Genomic DNA, 18,777 nt, shown 5'->3' on the forward strand with positions numbered 1-18,777 from the left:
AATCTAGGGTATATTAAAATAAAGGTAGGTAGCCGTGTTGGTCTGAGTCGAAGCAAAATAAAAAAATTCCTTCAGTAGCACCTTAAAGACCAACTAAGTTTTTATTTTGGTATGAGCTTTCGTGTGCATGCACACTTCGTCAGATACTCTAGTTGGTCTTTAAGGTGCTACTGAAGGAATTTTTTTATTAAAATAAAGGGTTATGCTCAATGTTGGGAGATAGATGCTAAATGAATAAATTTGGTTTGTATTTCCTCACTCCCATCAATTATTATAATTTCAACACTTTTTAGGATTTTCCAGAAATACTAATTAATAGTAAAGAGCCATGATTATTTTATTTTATCCATTTGTATGTTTTCACATAACATTAATGTACTCTGGGTGGCTTACAATAAATGAGAAAAATGCAACTGAAATGCAAAATAATATAGAAAATCGTTATATCCAAAGCTACATAAGACACTAATGCAGTCTCTCTGGCAGCAATTCCGGAGTGAGAATGGGTGTGAAGAGAGATATTGTTTAAAAGAGGCCCCAGAAAAAGCATACATAATAAATTTAGCAGTTGCATTTATAAAATAGGGGTTTGTGAGCCTCTGTCGAATTGCTGAGGTGGTGAATGCCAAGATGGGAGGTATCAGTATGCTGAGGGGAATGCTAAATTTTGCAGACATTAAAAAATTGTTTTAAAGTAATCCTAAGGGGAAATCCGCATTCCTACCCACAAACAATTTACTGAGGAGTGAGCATATATAGTAGCCACAGAAATTTCAGTGTCAGCCAGAAAAGAAAACTGAGGGAAGGGACAATGGAACGATGTATTTTGGAGGAGAGGGTGGCTGACTTCTCTCAGGGGACGGGGATAGGCCGCCACATTTTTTCGTTGCTCCTACCTGTGTAATAACAAATGATTTCCTTTATTTAGGCTAAAAAGGGGACTCAAAAGGCTAGTGTGAGGAAAAAACGGTCTCTGTTGGTGAATGCTGGCCATGCACTAGCTCCTGATGCATTTCAGATCATCCTTGATAGTGAAAATGAAGTTAAAGGTATTATAATCTATCTGATGAAGCTTGTGTTGATGATATTTTTCCTAACCTACAGAATTGGATTTCAGCGGTCAAATACAGAGCCGGGAGGAGTAGAGTTTAATGAAATGTGTAAACTTCGTGGATTCTGCGTCTATAAGCGCTCCGTTCATTGTAGTGGCTGTTTCCTACCCTTCCTACCCTTTATTCATGGCAGGTCCTTGCCTCTGGCTAGCAAAGTGTGTAACTAGCACACGTTTCATTTTAAGTGCTGCAGCTCAACTCACATTGAGAAGGTTTCTAGTGAACTTCAAAATGAAAATCCAGTAGCTCCTTAGCTTTAGCAATAAGTACAAAGTACAGTAGCCATATTTACCAGTTGACTACATTTCATACTGTTGGCCATGCTTCTGTTGGAATTTTCCATTCCACCTTAAGGAGCAGGTGTGTGAGATTGTTACATGTCACATGTCTGTTTACATTCCAGCACAGTCTGCTGGGAACTTCCGTCGTGTATTGTTTTGCTTTTGACTCTCTCTCGGAGGAGACGGAAAGAGAGAGACGACATGTTTCTCTGTTTTGATTTATGAGTAATAAATATGTAGCTTGCTAGTATGTTTTCCACAAGCCTCACACCCTTCTGTTTGTGCCGTTGGCTCTGTTAATACAGTGTGCCCAGGCTTTGAAGTCTGGGTCGCTGATTTATGTCGCACCAGGGGTCGGGGGATTGTCCAGTGTGCTGGCTGGAAGGGCATGATCCAGCTGGGGGCTAGCCAGCTGGCATCTTGACCCCTGAGGATGCCGACAGCTTCACCCCTATATAGAAAAGGACATTATTTGGCTTACTGTCCACAAATCCTACTTGGCTTCACCTTCTGCTGGGCTGGGGTGTGCATTCAATGTGATTATTATTTAACGTGAATGTTAGGGGGAAATACAAGGTAAAAGTGCAGTGCATAATATGATGATACTCATACCATCTTAACAGGTGTGTTGTGTTGCATGATGTAGTAGATCAGGGTTTCCCAAACTTGGGTCTCCAGCTGTTTTTGGACTACAATTCTCATCATCCCTAACTATTGGTCCTGCTAGCTCAGGGTGATGAGAGTTGTAGTCCAAAAACTGCTGAGAACCCAAGTTTGGGAAATCCTGTAGGAGATAGATTGTTAGGACCAAAGAAACTTGAGTTCAAACTCTAGTCAAACATGACCCTGGGCCAGTCACGCTCTTAGCCTAAATTATGTTCTTGTAAGGATAACAAGGGCAAAGGCCTAACCTTGAGCTGCTGGGAAAATGTGACTTTAATAGTCTTCACATCTCCATCTTTAGGGGAAATGTGCTTTAAAACAATGTGAGGCACTCCATTTTGGGTGACAGATCCCGGAGTGGTTGCCATTCTCCTGCCTCCAACCTGTCATTGATTGAACAAATCAGCTCTAGCCCAGAGTAAGGAAACTACATTTTAATTTTTCTACTTAGATATGAAAATATCTTAAGACTGACACCAGCCAAATTTGGATGTTGGATCAAGTCTGTTTTTTTAAAAAAATAATCCCTAGAAACTGTTTTTAGTAAATCAGTCCTGAAGCAAAAACTGTGATCCCTCAGACAAAGTCTTGAGTGATCAAAAGCTTTCCAGTTAACATTTAATAGGCTTTTGACATAAATTAAAGATAAGTTTTAATTGAAGTAAACACCAGTTCCCAGTGAAATGTCGGTTCTCAAGACTTTCGACATCACATAGCAGAACACTTACTGCCTTTCTAAACAATCAGTTTCCTTTAAAACATATAAGTTTAAGTGTTGTATACCTTATGGGTGACCTGCCTGACTTCTTGCTCTTTCATAGATACATAGAATTGTAGAGTTGGAAGGGACCCCAGGGGTCATCTTGTTGAAGCCCCCTGCAATGCAGGATTCACAGCTAAAGAATCCCTGACAGATGGCCAGCCATCTTCTCTTTCAAAATATCCAATGAAGGCAAGTCCACACCCTTCTGAGGTAGTCTGTTCTACTGTCAAACAGCTCTTACCATCAGAAGGTTCTTCCTGATGTTTAGTTGGAATCTCCCTTCTTGTAATTTGGATCCATTGGTTTTGGTCCTACCATCTGGAGCAGCAGAAAACAAGTGTGTTCCATCTTCCATGTTATATAACCCTTCAGATATTCAAAGATGGCTGTTATATCCCCGCTCAGTTTGCTCTTCTCCAGGCTAAACATATCCATATCTCTCAACCAGTCCTTATAAGGCTTGGTTTCCAGATCCTTGATCATATTGGTCACTGTCTTCTGCTCACATTCCAGCTTATCAATATCCTCCTTAAATTGTGGTGCCCAGAACTGGACACAGTACTCCAGGAGTGGCCTGACCAAGGCAAAACAGAGCCTCTTCATATTCAGTGCCAGACAGCCACCGTTAAGTAGATTTAAATCAAAAGTACATCAATGTGAGACAATTTATTTGAATAAATCTTACTGAAAGCAGTGGGTCTTTTCCCTATAAGGATGTTTTGTTTGGGTAGGCCAGACTTTTGACTTGCTAGGATTTCTCTGTGCTCCCATTGAGTTGTTCACAATAATCAGCAAATAGAGATTACGGGTGTCTGAGAAGAAGTCAGTTTAGAGTTAACATAGGTTCCTACCTCCGTAAGTTCCTTGAGCTACTTTCTCAAGAAAAACATTCTGGAAATTTTCTGCCTCTAGTTGTCTCATAACCAAGGCCTTCTTTGTGAACATTCATATCAATGCTGGTGCTGGAGGAAACACTTGGGATCTTTTGTAGAGCACCTGCACAACCCCAAATATCCAGAGGGCTGTATATTTTACATTGGGAGAGTAATTCTGTGTGATGCAACATGCAGTTTCCCATGGCCACTGTTGGACTAGACAAACTCTTGGTCTGATCCTGCAAGGTTTTTCCCCCACTCGGCATATGTATGCTAAGTAAAGCGCTCACATAGCATTATTTTCAGTACTCCTCAAATAGCGGGAATTAGGCTTTAACTTTAATAAATAAACAAACAAATGCTTAGGCACTTTTCATAAAATATCAATTGAAAGGAGACGATACGTTTGTTTTGCAATTAGAATTTCTGCACTAAGAATGGGTACTTAAGATATGATATGATATGATGTGATCTTGTGTGTCCATTGATGCAAAAACATATTAAACTTTTCAAAGATTATTAGTAAGGGATACAATTCTATGTTCACTTGTCTGAGAGTGAAGCTCAGTGACTAAAGTGGAATTTCTTCTCAGAAGGTGAGTGTAGGATTGTGTTAAAAGAGCTCTAGTAAATACTATCAGTTCCATGATGCCTCCTGGTCCATAAATGTTTTAAAAATAAAATTTCTATGTTCATGTTTAGAGTTATTGCTTGAGGGCCATATTAAAGCTTTTTCTGTCGTGATTATGTCAAGGACGATAATGGGATGTTATTCATTGCCAACCTTGTTATATTTGTAGGAAAGCCTTATGTAGTATGCTTATAAAACCATGATTACTTTGTCATTACACTACTGAAATAATCCTTGTTTGACATATTGGTATTGCTGGAGTCATTTTATACCTGAGGGCTCAGTTCATTTTCCTGTTGTATCTTGTCTCTGTCAGTATAACTTCCTTTCTTTGTCAATTTTTGGGGGGATTGTAACTACTTCCCCTCCTCTTTTCCTATTTGTCTGTCTTTTGTTAGTTTAAAACCCAGGGTTTGTTTGATTTAACACACTGCAGTGTCAGCTTCTATGGAAAAACAGTGTTAATGTTACATTTGCATACATTATGCGGCTAGGATGTGTTATAAAATATTTTCCGTCCAGGTTTATATTTCCTCAAGTCAACAGTAGCATGTCGAAGACTTGAAGATGCTTTAATATCTTTCATAGGAATCTTTATCTTTCAGCCATTGGGGTCATGTCTGAACTGGTTTGCTGTTGTTGAATTAGCCTGATAGCATTTATAGTATGTTTATCCTGCAGTTGTTCATTCAGTGACTAAATCATCCTAGCAATCAGATTTTGAAATTGCTGTGGTAGTAATATCATGAGTATAGTACAAACCTGTCTGCATTTTTCTCCTTTTCTATTAGTTGCTTCAAGTAAAAGTAAGGGTCCAATTGGCTATCTCTGTGCAAAAGCAGAGCACCACTCCAGAAATGTGGAGAAAGCAGATGGGCATTTGAAGAGAATAGGACGCGAAAATGAAAAAGAGAGGTAACAATGAAAAGGTTTTCTGTTTGATTTTTTTATAGTAAAGTCTTTGAATTGGGGACTGTGTCCCTGCTCACTACAGCCACCAGTCAGTAATCAAATCAGGAAATTCTGTATCAGAATACACAAAACTCCTGCATTCTAATAAGGACAGACTATCCTGATTTGATCATTATCATGCTTAATTCTCCGCTTGAAAACAGTAGCGCATAGTTTGGGATGGATTGTGTTCTAATGTCATTGTGGCTAGGGGAACACCTTTTCATCTTTTTTAGGACTAAGTTTCCGCATCCTATAAATGAGTATGTATTCCTGGATTTGCTTGTGCAGTCTTTTTTTCCTAGGGTTTTGTTTTGTTTTTGTGTTGTGTTGTGTTATTGAACAAAACTACAGTGTGGTGTAGTGGTTAAGAGCGGTAGACTCGTAATCTGGGGGACAGGGTTTGCATCTCCGCTCCTCCACATGCAGCTGCTGGGTGACCTTGGGCTAGTCACACTTCTCTGAAGTCTCTCAGCCCCACCCACCTCACAGAGTGTTTGTTGTGGGGGAGGAAGAGAAAGGAGATTGTTAGTCGCTTTGAGACTCCTTAGGGTAGTGATAAAGCAGGATATCAAATCCAAACTACTACTCTTCTTCTTCTTCTTCTTCTTCTTCTTCTTCTTCTTCTTCTTCTTCTTCTTCTTCTTCTTCTTCTTCTTCTTCTTCTTCTTCTTCTTCGGATCTTTTAATTGGTGCAGAATCAGACTGTGGTCAGAAATTGCAAAAACAGCACGGAAACAATGTGTGTGGGATGTGTGTCGGGCTGCATGTAGATTCTGCCTCTTGTATGATGACAATCAAGCGAAGGTGTCAAAACGCAAGAAGTGTAAGTCATTGTATTACCATGTTTCTCCGAAAATAAGACACTGTCTTATATTTATTTTTCCTCAAAAAAAAAAACCACTATGGCTTATTTTCAGGGGATGTCTTGTTTTTTTTCCTCCTCCTCCTCCTGCCGCGGCCGGCATTGCTGCTGTGCCTATCACTATGTCTTATTTTCGGGGTATGGCTTATATTCCTTGAATGCTTAAAGATCCTGCTATGGCTTATTTTATGACTACGTCTTAAAATAGGGGAAACGGGGTATGTATAGTATTTTATTAGGTGGCATCAAGAAAATGCAAATGCGTTTTCTTTCTTTTTTTAAGCAGAGACCTGTTTCTGACCTGTTCAAATTCTCAAAGCAACATAGAAGGGCATTTGCGCAAGTCAATACCCACATGTGATGTAACAGTAAGCCAGAATGAGCAGAATGGCTAACATTTTTTTTTGGCTCAAGGTCCAAATGTAGATAATCTGGAAAGGGGATTATCACCTTTGCTCATCAAATGATTGATGAGGAGGGAGGGGGCAATTTGCAACCCAGTCAGGGCACTGGGCTTCTTCTACCCCAGAGCTGTGTCATTTTTAATTTGCTGATGCTGTCAACATTAGTGGGGTCTTGGTGTCGGGGGGGCGGGGGAATTGAGGGCCAGATCAGCTCCAAAATAACCTCTTGAAGTTCAGCTTCTCCCTTCACCTGCATGCTTGCTTTGGACCCTGCACCCTGAGCCAGACGTATCTGCTCCCATGCCTCAGATACCAGAATTTGCCATTTCAGGTCATAGCTACCATATTGTAATCTGTATCTGTACTTAAATTATATACCCCAACAGATACAAAATGTAATGTAATAATAGTGTATGTCAGCATAGTATTTCTAACAACAAAGAATTCAAAGGAAATTTGAATTGCATGGTTAATTGAAAAAACAACAACAAATTTATAACTGGAAAGGAGGGCTTTATCATTTTAAAAGTTTACATAAACACATGCCTGCATACAAAAGTTGTTAAAATAATGCACATTATTTCTTTTTCTTAGTATTCAAGAAAAGAGCAAGTATTATTATGGCAGATGAGGAACAGGAAGCAAGTGTGCAAAAAGAATTACCGGTAGCTTCACCCACCAAATGCTTCTCTTTAGAAAGAGATTTATTAAGAACTATAGCAGAAGTAAGATTCATTAATGCAGAGGTTAGTAAATTGCACAGTGATCAAAATAATTATCTCTCTCTTTCTGCCCTTGGTTTCAGATATGCAATGCTAATAAGGCAGTGATATCCACTTATGCAAGCTTGCTACTGATAGCTGCTTATTTACGAGAGAAAGGGCCATAAAAATGTTGTCTAATGCAAGTGCTTATGCTGTTTATCTCTTATATGAGTAGAGCTCTGAAATCCACACACTATTTAATTGGGTTTCTTGCACTTAAACTGTCACAGGGTTTCTTCTAATCACTATTCTCGCCTTCTCTGGAAACATGGAATGTCAGAATATGTATGTTGGTATGCTTAATGCAGGCTCAGCGATATTAATAATTTTTAGTGGGAATATTGGCTCCTCCACACGTCTTCTGATGAGTACTGGTATATTGAAAGATTCCTTTTCAACTTTATGTAAGCAGTACCAATAGTATTATCATTGATTTGACCGCAAAAAGGAAATGCCTATATTTATATCTTTTGTTTCATTTGTTTCAAAAGATTTATATACCACTTAATTGTAATAAAACATCAAAGTGGTTTACAAAAAGAATAGCACAAAACAATTATCAGTTAAAACAACAACAACAACCACACCACAATGTTAAAAGCAGCTATTTAAAAGATTTTAAAATAATTAAATTAATGATACGGTAAAAATTAGATTAAAACATATGTCAACAGTCTACATGTCTGGATAGGCTTGCCAACACAAAAATGCTTTTAGCAGACACTTAAAAGAATACAATGAAGGCACCTGCACTGTGTCATTAGGCAGGGATTTCCAAAGTGTGGGTGCTACCACATTAAAAGATCCAGAGGATGGAATTTCTCTAAAAGTACAGGGTTAAAAGGATGCTACAACTACAGTGGTGCCTCGCAAGACGAATTTAATTCATTTTGTGAAAAAATCGTCTTGCGAATCGCAGTTTCCCATAGGAATGCATTGAAATTTCTTTTTTTGCCCATAGGAACGCATTAATTAAATTTCAATGCTTTCCTATGGGAAACCACGATTCGCAAGACGCATTCGTCTTGCGAAAAAATCGTCTTGCAGGGCATTCGTCTTGCGAGGTACCACTGTACTAAATATTGTTCTTCAGAGTTTGATAATTTACCTCGTGGGATGTCGGGCCAATGGTGTGGGTTTATTCTCATCACATGATCGCAGATAGGAGCGAAGAATTGTGGGAGGCAGGCACGCTCCCCTCAGTTTTTTCCTCCCGCCTGACACAGCAGAATGTTTCTCCCGGCTCTCCTCCTCTTCCTCCTCAGATAAGCTTTGCCTTTTTTTCCCAGTGTGATGGATTATTGAAAGACGGATTGCTTGACATGTGGAGAAACCTGCATATTAGTGTTTGGCTGGCATGGTCCCTTTCTTCCCTCTCCTGTAAGGAGAATAACTGTAGCTCAGGGGCAAAGCATCTACTTTGCCCAGGTTCAATCCCCTGAAAACGTGGAGCATAGGTGGCAACTCCCGGGGTGCCCGAGCACCCACAAAATTCCCCATGAAGGGGCTGGGCACCCACAAATTTCAATGCCAAGGCCATGCCCACTGCATGGCACCCACAGCCCCGAGCACCCAGGGTCACAGGGGCAAGCTGGCACTTGAACCCTGGAGAGGTACTTGTTGTTGTTTAGTCGTTTAGTCGTGTCCGACTCTTCATGACCCCATGGACCATAGCACGCCAGGCACTCCTGTCTTGCACTGCCTCCCGTAGTTTGGTCAAACTCATGTTCGTAGCTTCGAGAACACTGTCCAACCATCTTGTCTTCTGTCGTCCCCTTCTCCTAGTGCCCTCAATCTTTCCCAACATCAGGGTCTTTTCCAAGGATTCTTCTCTTCTCATGAGGTGGCCAAAGTATTGGAGCCTCAGCTTCACGATCTGTCCTTCCAGGGAGCACTCAGGGCTGATTTCCTTAAGAATGGATAGGTTTGATCTTCTAGCAGTCCATGGGACTCTCAAGAGTCTCCTCCAGCACCATAATTCAAAAGCATCAATTCTTCGGCGATCAGCCTTCTTTATGGTCCAGCTCTCACTTCCATACATCACTACTGGGAAAACCATAGCTTTAACTATACGGACCTTTGTCGGCAAGGTGATGTCTCTGCTTTTTAAGATGCTGTCTAGGTTTGTCATTGCTTTTCTCCCAAGAAGCAGGCGTCTTTTAATTTCGTGACTGCTGTCACCATCTGCAGTGATCAAGGAGCCCAAGAAAGTAAAATCTCTCACTGCCTCCATTTCTTCCCCTTCTATTTGCCAGGAGGTGATGGGACCAGTGGCCATGATCTTGGTTTTTTTGATGTTGAGCTTCAGACCATATTTTGCGCTCTCCTCTTTCACCCTCATTAAAAGGTTCTTTAATTCCTCCTCACTTTCTGCCATCAAGGTTGTGTCATCTGCATATCTGAGGTTGTTGATATTTCTTCCGGCAATCTTAATTCCTGCTTGGGATTCATCTAGTCCAGCCTTTCGCATGATGAATTCTGCATATAAGTTAAATAAGCAGGGAGACAATATACAACCTTGTCGTACTCCTTTCCCAATTTTGAACCAATCAGTTGTTCCATATCCAGTTCTAACTGTAGCTTCTTGTCCCACATAGAGATTTCTCAGGAGACAGATTAGGTGATCAGGCACTCCCATTTCTTTAAGAACTTGCCATAGTTTGCTGTGGTCGACACAGTCAAAGGCTTTTGCATAGTCAATGAAGCAGAAGTAGACGTTTTTCTGGAACTCTCTAGCTTTCTCCATAATCCAGTGCATGTTTGCTATTTGGTCTCTGGTTCCTCTGCCCTTTCGAAATCCAGCTTGCACTTCTGGGAGTTCTCGGTCCACATACTGCCTAAGCCTGCCTTGTAGAATTTTAAGCATAACCTTGCTAGCGTGTGAAATGAGCGCAATTGTGCGGTAGTTGGAGCATTCTTTGGCACTGCCCTTCTTTGGAATTGGGATGTAGACTGATCTTCTCCAATCCTCTGGCCATTGCTGAGTTTTCCAAACTTGCTGGCATATTGGGTGTAGCACCTTAACAGCATCATCTTTTAAAATTTTAAATAGTTCAGCTGGAATATCATCACTTCCACTGGCTTTGTTATTAGCAGTGCTTTCTAAGGCCCATTTGACTTCACTCTCCAAGATGTCTGGCTCAAGGTCAGCAACCACACTACCTGGGGTGTACGAGACCTCCATATCTTTCTGGTATAATTCCTCTGTGTATTCTTGCCACCTCTTCTTGATGTCTTCTGCTTCTGTTAGGTCCTTACCACTTTTGTCCTTGATTATGGAGAGGTACTGCTGGTCAGTAAAGAAGACAATACTGAGCTAGATGGACCAGACGCCTTTGCCCTCCAAGCCACAGTAACTTATGTTTTAGAAGATGTATAATTTTGATGCCGCATATGCTTATCAATGCCTTGTTTTCTGTTTTTCCTCTTGTGCCTCCTCTTTTAGGCTACTATTCAGTTATTAAGAATGGAAGGTGTCCAGCTGAATGATCACGCAGTTGTCCCTGTAGATACAAGCTTGCACTCTGCAGGACATGCTATGCACAAAGCACAAACTGAGCATGAATCCGAATGGAAGACGTACAGGTGGTTTGATCTGAAGAACTGATACCTGCTTTTCTCATGCTCTCACTGCAATTAACCCTTAGAGCAGTTAAATACGTAAACAAATTTTTGAATTGCGAATGTGATCTTTAAGTGACTCTCTAGTGCTCATCTTTTAAATTTTTGTGCAGTTGACTAAACTCTGAAATGCAAAATTTGAATTTTGGCATCTAACGAAATGTCTGTGAAGTCATTCTTCCACCCCTGCATTTTTCACAGTAATTAATATTGGCAAGAATATTGGCAAGAATATACTTTGAGGGTAGCACATCTCTCAGCTTATTGTTGACACCCAAATCTGTCCAGTAAAAGTTGACTCTCCAGTAGATTTACCATAATTATATTTATAAGTACAGCTCTTAATCCCAGGGTTGTGGGTTCGAGCCCCACGTCGGACAAAAAAACTCTGCATTGCAGGGCGTGGGACGTGATGACCCTCATGGCCCCTTCCAACTCTACAATTCTATGATTCTATGAAACATAGCCATACTTTGAAATTTGAGGTGCACTTGTCCAGCCAAGTAATGTGTACAAAAATGTATATTGCATGCCCAGCCACAGAGTCCCCCTCCCCACGGAGCCTGGCTAACTAGGGTATATGAATAAATGGACACCACAACTGCCTGGGATTAAAAAATATTAGGCGATTGGGGTCAGCTGGTTTTATATGCAGTGCCAAATAAATACTTGAAACAGACGCTTGAAACAGATATCTCATGTTTAATTTAAAAAAAAAAGAGGCAAAGGCTTCAGTCCAACTTGGAGGCAAGAAGACATAAATTTGTTAAATAAGCATGACATATGATGCATGGGGCATGACAATATGAACTGCTGCTGCTACTGGAAATGCTGCTTGAAGCTACATGGCTGCATATTTCAGCTTTCCAGAAAAGCGAGGCAGAGTGGTTCACTGATCTTTCATGTCCTGGAGGGACCCTGTCACTGTAGATAAGTTAGACAGAATCCTGCAGCTGAAAAGCAGCAGGCCCGCATTAAAATAATTAGAAATCTGTATGTGGCTTAAGAAAGCATTGCACCAATGAAGTATCTAGTGGGGAATTATTCATCCTTAATTATTTCCATCTTCATTCCCTTTGACAATGGTTGTTCCGTTGTTTTATTTCTCATACATACCTTGTTGCCTCATGGTTCTACTATCAAACTGTAAAAGCTGATGCTGCATTAAGCTTGGGGCTCCAAAATTTCCAGACCAAATGCACAACTCCTCCTGGTCAGAATGGTTGGTGAAAATATATGCAAGGGGACTGTGGTCAAATATCTATTTTACTGCACATTAACTTGGGCCAGTTTAGACTAGACTTTCCTAGAATATGTAACATTTAGGATGGGGGAATATAGTTTGATCAAGTTCTCATCTCTTCCCATTTTTGTAAAAGGCCAATGGGACTGCACTTTGGTAATAAGGGTAATCACATGCTTGCCCCAATCTTGTTTCCTATTGAAAATCCACCAAGACTACTCTTTGCTCCTTAGAGAAAACCTTTCTCATGTAGGGCGGAATATAACTTCAGTTGTGGGATGTGTGGATGGAATGGACTTTTAGAAAATTAAGGCAGCGGTTGGATCTGGGAAAACCATAGGTTTCCACATTTTGACACAACTCTGCCTTTTCAATCCTTGGGAAGTCAGAATACTCTTTGTATTTCTATATGAAGGTTGTGTTGGCAATTATGCATGTATATATGAATATGTGCATTTAAGGGGCATGAGTGTATTCATGACCCTGGATTACTTTGGTCTTAGTAAAACAGAAAAGCAAAGAGAAAGTCTGAGGATTGAACTATATTTTAATGGTAGCATTTGGCAATAATAGTGTTTGGGAGACTTGAGGGCTGGTACTCCTTAGTGTATGCATTTTGCGGTTTTATTTTATTCTGAGCAGGGGGAGCAATATAAAAATCCTTGCTTACTCTTAATTTCATAGCTCCTGGATCGACCGCTTGTCTCAGTACGCTATGGAAAACTTTCTACGGGCTGCCAAAATTGGAGAACAGTTAAATGAAGCATGGATTGTACATAACACTGTTGTGTATGTCTTAAATCACAATAAACACCTTATTGCTGCAAAAAGACAAAGAGAACTTGTGGAATCCCTGCATACTCTTTTCAGTGCAGTTAGGAATATTGGACATTTTGGGTAAGTTCTATAAAAGTTCGATGGGATGTTTTATGCAGAATTATTTTACTAATGCCATAACTTTTATTTTTACCATGCTGTGCCTCAGCATCACTAAAACACATTGGTTTGGAAGGATTTTATTGTGGTAATTAGTAGCATGTCTCAGCTGATTTTCATACTCTATATGCTTTACCTACCCAAATCTCATCCAACTGAAATAGTGATTAAACACAGTTTTTATAAGTGACAGCAGAGTGGCCAATAGCAATGAAACTGTGCTGTGCATAGTCAAAAGGAAAATGTGTGCATGCACCATTTCCTTAATTCAGAATAGCTTGGCATTTAGACAGATTCTGTTAGGTGCATTCAGATTTAATGCATAGGGTTTATTGTAAATATTAACAATTAAAATCAACCTGGTTTGAGTTTTTAAAAGTTTCATTGTTTTATTTTTTAAAATGAAGACAGGCTATGTGATATGGCTTGCAGGCCAGCTGAATTTCAAATATAACTAGTATGTAAACTATTATGAACAAATTACTGGTTTATAATTTTCATTTTTTCCTGTTGAAAAAATCTGGATGATGTTTTTTAACCAGTTCAGACTATTGGCATCCCTACTACATGTTAGTCAAGAGGGGCTATGCAGTTCTGCCAGCAGGGATCACGCAAAGGTGTCGAATGTATGCTATAGGCGTCTTACATTGGCAGCCACCACGGTTTGCGAAATCCATTTTTCAGGCCACTGTCATCTTACAGCTTGTGGCAGCCATAGATATAGACCCCATGTAGAGGCAATGATTCTTACAACTGACACTTCCACACGGTCCCTACTGAGTTGTGGTACAATCTCCCTCAGTGGAGCTGCTGACAATACCCCCAAAAAAGGTATTTCCTAGGAGGCAGTGCAGTCCCACATTCCAGGACTTGCACATATTTCTCCCACAATATGTAGAGGGAAACAGGCTATTCCCCTTTTATCATGTCAGGACAGGAATATAGTGTCAGTGCTATTAAAATACAGAATCTTACACTTTGTGAGCATTATTTGGAAAGGAGAATGGATGAAAGAGGCCCTCGGTCATACAACAACTAGCTAAAAAGAGATTGTTACAAACACTCAGAGATGGCAAGGAGTGAATGGAGGACCCCATTTCGGTCACTGAGCTTATATTTCTTACTTAAATGTTACCATATGTGTATATTCTTACCCTAATTTTCAGGTATGTTATATAGAGTGCACAAGCTTCATGCATTTTAATCTTCACTTATATTTTTATTGATTTACATAGGTGATGAAAGGTGCTTCCATACTCTGTTTCTAACACTATCTTTGTGAGTGGTTTAGGTCCTTCGTTTTGTTTCTTGTTCAGGAATACTACTATTTTGGTGACATTATGTAATGCTCTGGCTCGGGGCCTAATTCTTCCTTGGATCCCAAAGCCTATTTCCAAACCTGATGAAAAGAAAGTTCCGGAAGAAGGGCCCCCCAAACGTAGAAGGACTGCTCCAAAAGTACTAACGTTATCTTCCGCGCCAGTGTTACCCGTGGATTCAGCTGGGATCCCTGATATTAAAGCAGCCATAGAGGTACCAGTACACCTTTTTTTTTCATCTCATTTGTCTTCTGTATGGAGGACAGGCTATGTAGAACTGGGCTGGCCAGCTTGTTAAGCCTGGGCGAGAAGGTGCTGTTTGCTCCCAGTTGTCCAGGGCCTTGGGTGTAAAAGACTGTTGGAGAATATTTATTCATATTAGCAGCATGGAAAGCTGCATGAGAAAGTTAGATCATTAGTCCATCTAGTTCAGTATGGCCTAAACCAGGGATTGTCAACCTGGTCCCTACCACCCACTAGTGGGCATTTCCGCATTCTAGGTGGGCGGTAGGGGATTCTATGGCACAAGCTGAATCCTCCTTCCATCGAGCACCGGTAGATGGTAAGGAAATTTTACTATCAAGAAAGGTGCATTAGTGGGCAGTAGGTATAAAAGGTTGACTACCCCTGGCCTAAACCATGGGTGGGTAACCTCAGGCCTGGGATCTGAATGTGCCCCCCCAAGCCTCTCTGTCCCTTGAGACACTGCACTCCTTACTGGCTCTGCTCTGTGCCCCCCCCCAACTCCTTTTTCCCCCTTTCTGAAATATATCCTTGAACTAGCATAATGCTTCTTGGTTAACTGCATGGAGGATTGGTGCTTGAAACAGCAATGGGTTGATGTGGGCCAACAAATTGAAACTGAATCCCAAAGAGACAATGGCATTATGTGCTCTACGTTCTTGAGTCCAGGAGGTGGGAAGACAACTTGTTTTGCATGGAGTTGCACTCTCCTGGAAAGAGCAAGTTTGCAGCTTCGGGATCCAACACGGTCACTTGAAGCTCAGGGAGCCTCGGTGGCTAGGAGTGCCTATTTGTTTGGAGCTGCCCAGAGTGCCTGGGGAAACCCAGCCAGATGGGCAGGGTATATTATTATTATTATTATTATTACTACTACTACTACTACTACGGAACCTCGATTTTTGAGCGTCTCTGAACCCGAGCACCGAAAACCCGGAAGGGAATGCTTCCGTTTTCAAATGCGCCTCGAAAGTCAAACAACTTCCAGTGTGCATTTCTCCATTTTCTCCATTGAAATTGCCGACCGCCCATTGCGCCTCGCTTGTCGAACGTTTCAGAAGTCGAATGGTCTTCCAGAATGAATTACGTTCGACAACCAAGGTTCCACTGTATTTCCAGCTCCAACTGGCTTGTCTGCTATGGCCCTCTTTGGGCCACAGCACTCTATGCTCTGGTAACTTCCAGCTTAGAATACTGCAATGTGTTCTATGTGGGCTGCCCTTGAAGATGGCTTGGAAACTTCAGCTTGTCCAAGATTGCTTGCTGGCGTTGCCTCTAGAACTCACATGAACACTTATTCTACAACAGGTTTTTTGGCTGCCAGTTTGTTTCTGGGTACAATTCAAGGTGCTCACACTAGGGTTTAAAGAATAATGGTGAGCTGGACAATGCCAGGAGCCCTTGAAAGAAGTACAGCTACTACAGTCTACTCTGTCCCTTCATAGCAACAAGGCAGAGGGGAAGGAGGAGAGGGAAAGAGGCACAATTTTCAGCTGTCTTGCTTCCTGCTACTGCTGGTACCATTCCACCACCAAGGGGAGGGAAGGGAAATGGAGAGTGTGTTCTGGGGGTTGGTAGATTTGGAGAAAAAGTAAAGTGTTGGAGATTTGTGGTGGGAACACCTGAGATTAGTCTGGGAATTTGGGGAAGGTTTCCTGATTTATCCTTCCCACTTCCCTCCCCCAAGAAAACCAGTCATTCCAAGCTGTCCCTTGAAAGCTCTGCCATCTCTAATAAGAAAATATTATTTTAGCATTAATGGCAGGCCCTTTAGCATATTTAACTCAACAGTGGTGTGATCAATTCATAATTATGCATTGATTTTGATTTTTTTATGTGCCTCATCTCAAAGATCAAAGAACAATATTATGCTGTTTTTGTATATGTGGTTCTGTTGTGTGTGTTTTATGTATGCTGCCTTGACAACTTATAAAAGAGGGTATAGAAATATTATAAATAAGTAAATAAATAAGCAAGCAAGCCAAGATTATGAATCTCACCATTGATTTTTAGGGAGAAAATTTACCAAGTGTAGTAATCTCAGTTCAACAGCTGGATAAAACAGAATCTTTGTTAATTGCGTGCATGCACTAACTTTTTCTTCTTTCACATTTGCAAAATATTCTTCTTTAGGTTTGTGAATTTGCTATGCATTTGCCAAATGGGAGTGTACCTGATGAGCCGGTGCCTGCTGCTATGCGTCAACAGGTCGTTGCTACCTGGGTGAAAGCCAAACAGCTAGTTCAGCATCAGATTGGGAAGTGGCTTGGAGTCGATGACGAGGTAGCAAGCCTAATTGTTTGAAAAATTAAAGGTCGCTGTTGGGCCCTTCATTATAAATACTTCGTTTCAGGGGCGGGATAGAGTCACTACTGCAAAGAGAGCTCATTCCCTCCTCTCCCATTCTCATACAGGAAAGCAGGCAGTTAACTTTTGCTTGTGGAAGTCAGGGCACCCTGTTTTTGCAGGTCTACCCCCTTCTGCTGCAATCCTCCAAACTGTATCCCATTGTGTCCCAGCAAATCCTTGACTTTCAGCACCAACTTCTCAGGAGAGGCAGGCAACTTAAGTAGATTGAGGGAACAAATCACGTGCCCTCACTCGCCCAAGCAGCAGTTGTTTACACTAAAGCAAAACCACCATTAGATACAAGCCAAAGTCCATAGCTGCCAAGTTATCCCTTTTTTAAGGGATTTTCCCTTATGCTGAATAGGCTTCCTCGCGAGAAAAGGGAAAACTTGGCAGCTATGGCCAAAGTCATTATAGAGTAATCCATGTGGATTAGTAAGTAGTGTAAAGTATCGGTCCTTAACTATTCAATAATATGCCTTGTTATCTGCAAACACCCTGAATATTGATGTCTCTTTCTATTCAGGGTAATGAAGAGGGGTTCAATCCCATGGCAAAAGTTTTTATTGGTCTGGAAATGTACTCATGCAATGGTTTGGGTCTCATGGAGTTTTCGCTTCCAAACCTCTCTAATGTACGTATGTTGTTCTTTTGACTGTATGTGTGCAATTACAGCTAGTAGCTTGCTTTAAGTGAGGCAAACAATGGCACACCGAGCCAAACCATGGTTTAGCTCACTCACATGAGCACAGCTGCCAACGCCATTTCTTCTCTGGGAGCTCACGTAATTGTGTGTTCATGCCAAGTCACCTTTCGGCTTACATGCAAGTCAACTCAACCTAGAAATGTCCTGGACTAACTCTGGCCAGGGCTGCTACCCCTTTGCTAATGTTCTCATTCGGAGGAGATTCAATTATTCTCTTTCTTCTGCCCAAGTGATCCAAAGTGTTTGATTCTATCTACATTCTGAGCCTCTTGAGAAACACTACAATGCCGTTGTGCTCTAAAAAAACAGACACTGAGAACATGGTTGCCTTTATGATTTCAATTCCAATGCAAAGGAGATAGGTTTCTTTGAATTCTTCAAAGAGTTTTCCTTAATTATATTTGCTCGTGCATTATATCCCACTTCTACATGGCACTCTCAGTATTTTGCCATCTCTGTTCCCAAATAGATCCACACTTGTGCAGCACTGCAGCATCAGATGCTCCCAGACCATTCTGTACAACAGGGTGCAATATCTCATTCTGTGAAATATCTTAGACTGACAATATTAGATGTTGGCATTGTGAACACAGGAAATTATTATTATTATCTGACTATCATCTGCAGTTGGTGAAAATGGCATTGGAGTGCAGTTGGTCAGACTCACTGGTGGAACTTCAGACAATGACCAGACTTGCACATTTTGCACACACCATCCATGATCATGAAATGGTATTGACTTGCTCTCAGAAGGCTTTGGAATTAGATGATAAAGCAGCATACAACACTGATGCAAAGAAAAAGGCAATGTAAGTAGATGCATGACTTGCAAATCTCGACTTCTAAGAAACATTGGGTGATATTCAACTACGTTTTATCCAGAGTAGACCTGTTAAAATTAATGGACCGAATTTCATCACGCTCATTAATTTCAGTGGATCCATTCTGAGTAAAACTTAATTTAATACCACCCCATTAATCATATTTAAACATGGGTTGGAATTCAACATTGTATTATTACAAACGTTCCATCTATGCATGCTTATTAGCTTAC

At 40.9% G+C, this 18,777-nt stretch overlaps 1 protein-coding gene across 6 annotated transcripts in view; it reads left to right on the forward strand.

Annotated features, from left to right (window-relative positions):
- CFAP46 (cilia and flagella associated protein 46) overlaps positions 1–18,777 on the forward strand; it is an 84,030-nt gene that overhangs the window by 19,930 nt on the left and 45,323 nt on the right. For all 6 annotated transcript variants that reach the window (XM_060274838.2, XM_060274839.2, XM_060274840.2 and 3 more), the window contains exons 14-23: positions 929–1,049; positions 5,117–5,240; positions 5,975–6,102; positions 7,140–7,291; positions 10,755–10,894; positions 12,858–13,070; positions 14,426–14,642; positions 16,802–16,951; positions 17,544–17,651; positions 18,351–18,532. In XM_060274838.2, the coding sequence (XP_060130821.2) occupies positions 929–1,049; positions 5,117–5,240; positions 5,975–6,102; positions 7,140–7,291; positions 10,755–10,894; positions 12,858–13,070; positions 14,426–14,642; positions 16,802–16,951; positions 17,544–17,651; positions 18,351–18,532 (1,535 nt within the window). The remainder of the gene's footprint in view (positions 1–928; positions 1,050–5,116; positions 5,241–5,974; positions 6,103–7,139; positions 7,292–10,754; positions 10,895–12,857; positions 13,071–14,425; positions 14,643–16,801; positions 16,952–17,543; positions 17,652–18,350; positions 18,533–18,777) is intronic.

This window comes from Zootoca vivipara, chromosome 5 (assembly GCF_965207765.1).
Source record: "Zootoca vivipara chromosome 5, rZooViv2.hap1.1, whole genome shotgun sequence".
In the NCBI taxonomy this organism is placed as follows: domain Eukaryota; kingdom Metazoa; phylum Chordata; class Lepidosauria; order Squamata; family Lacertidae; genus Zootoca; species Zootoca vivipara.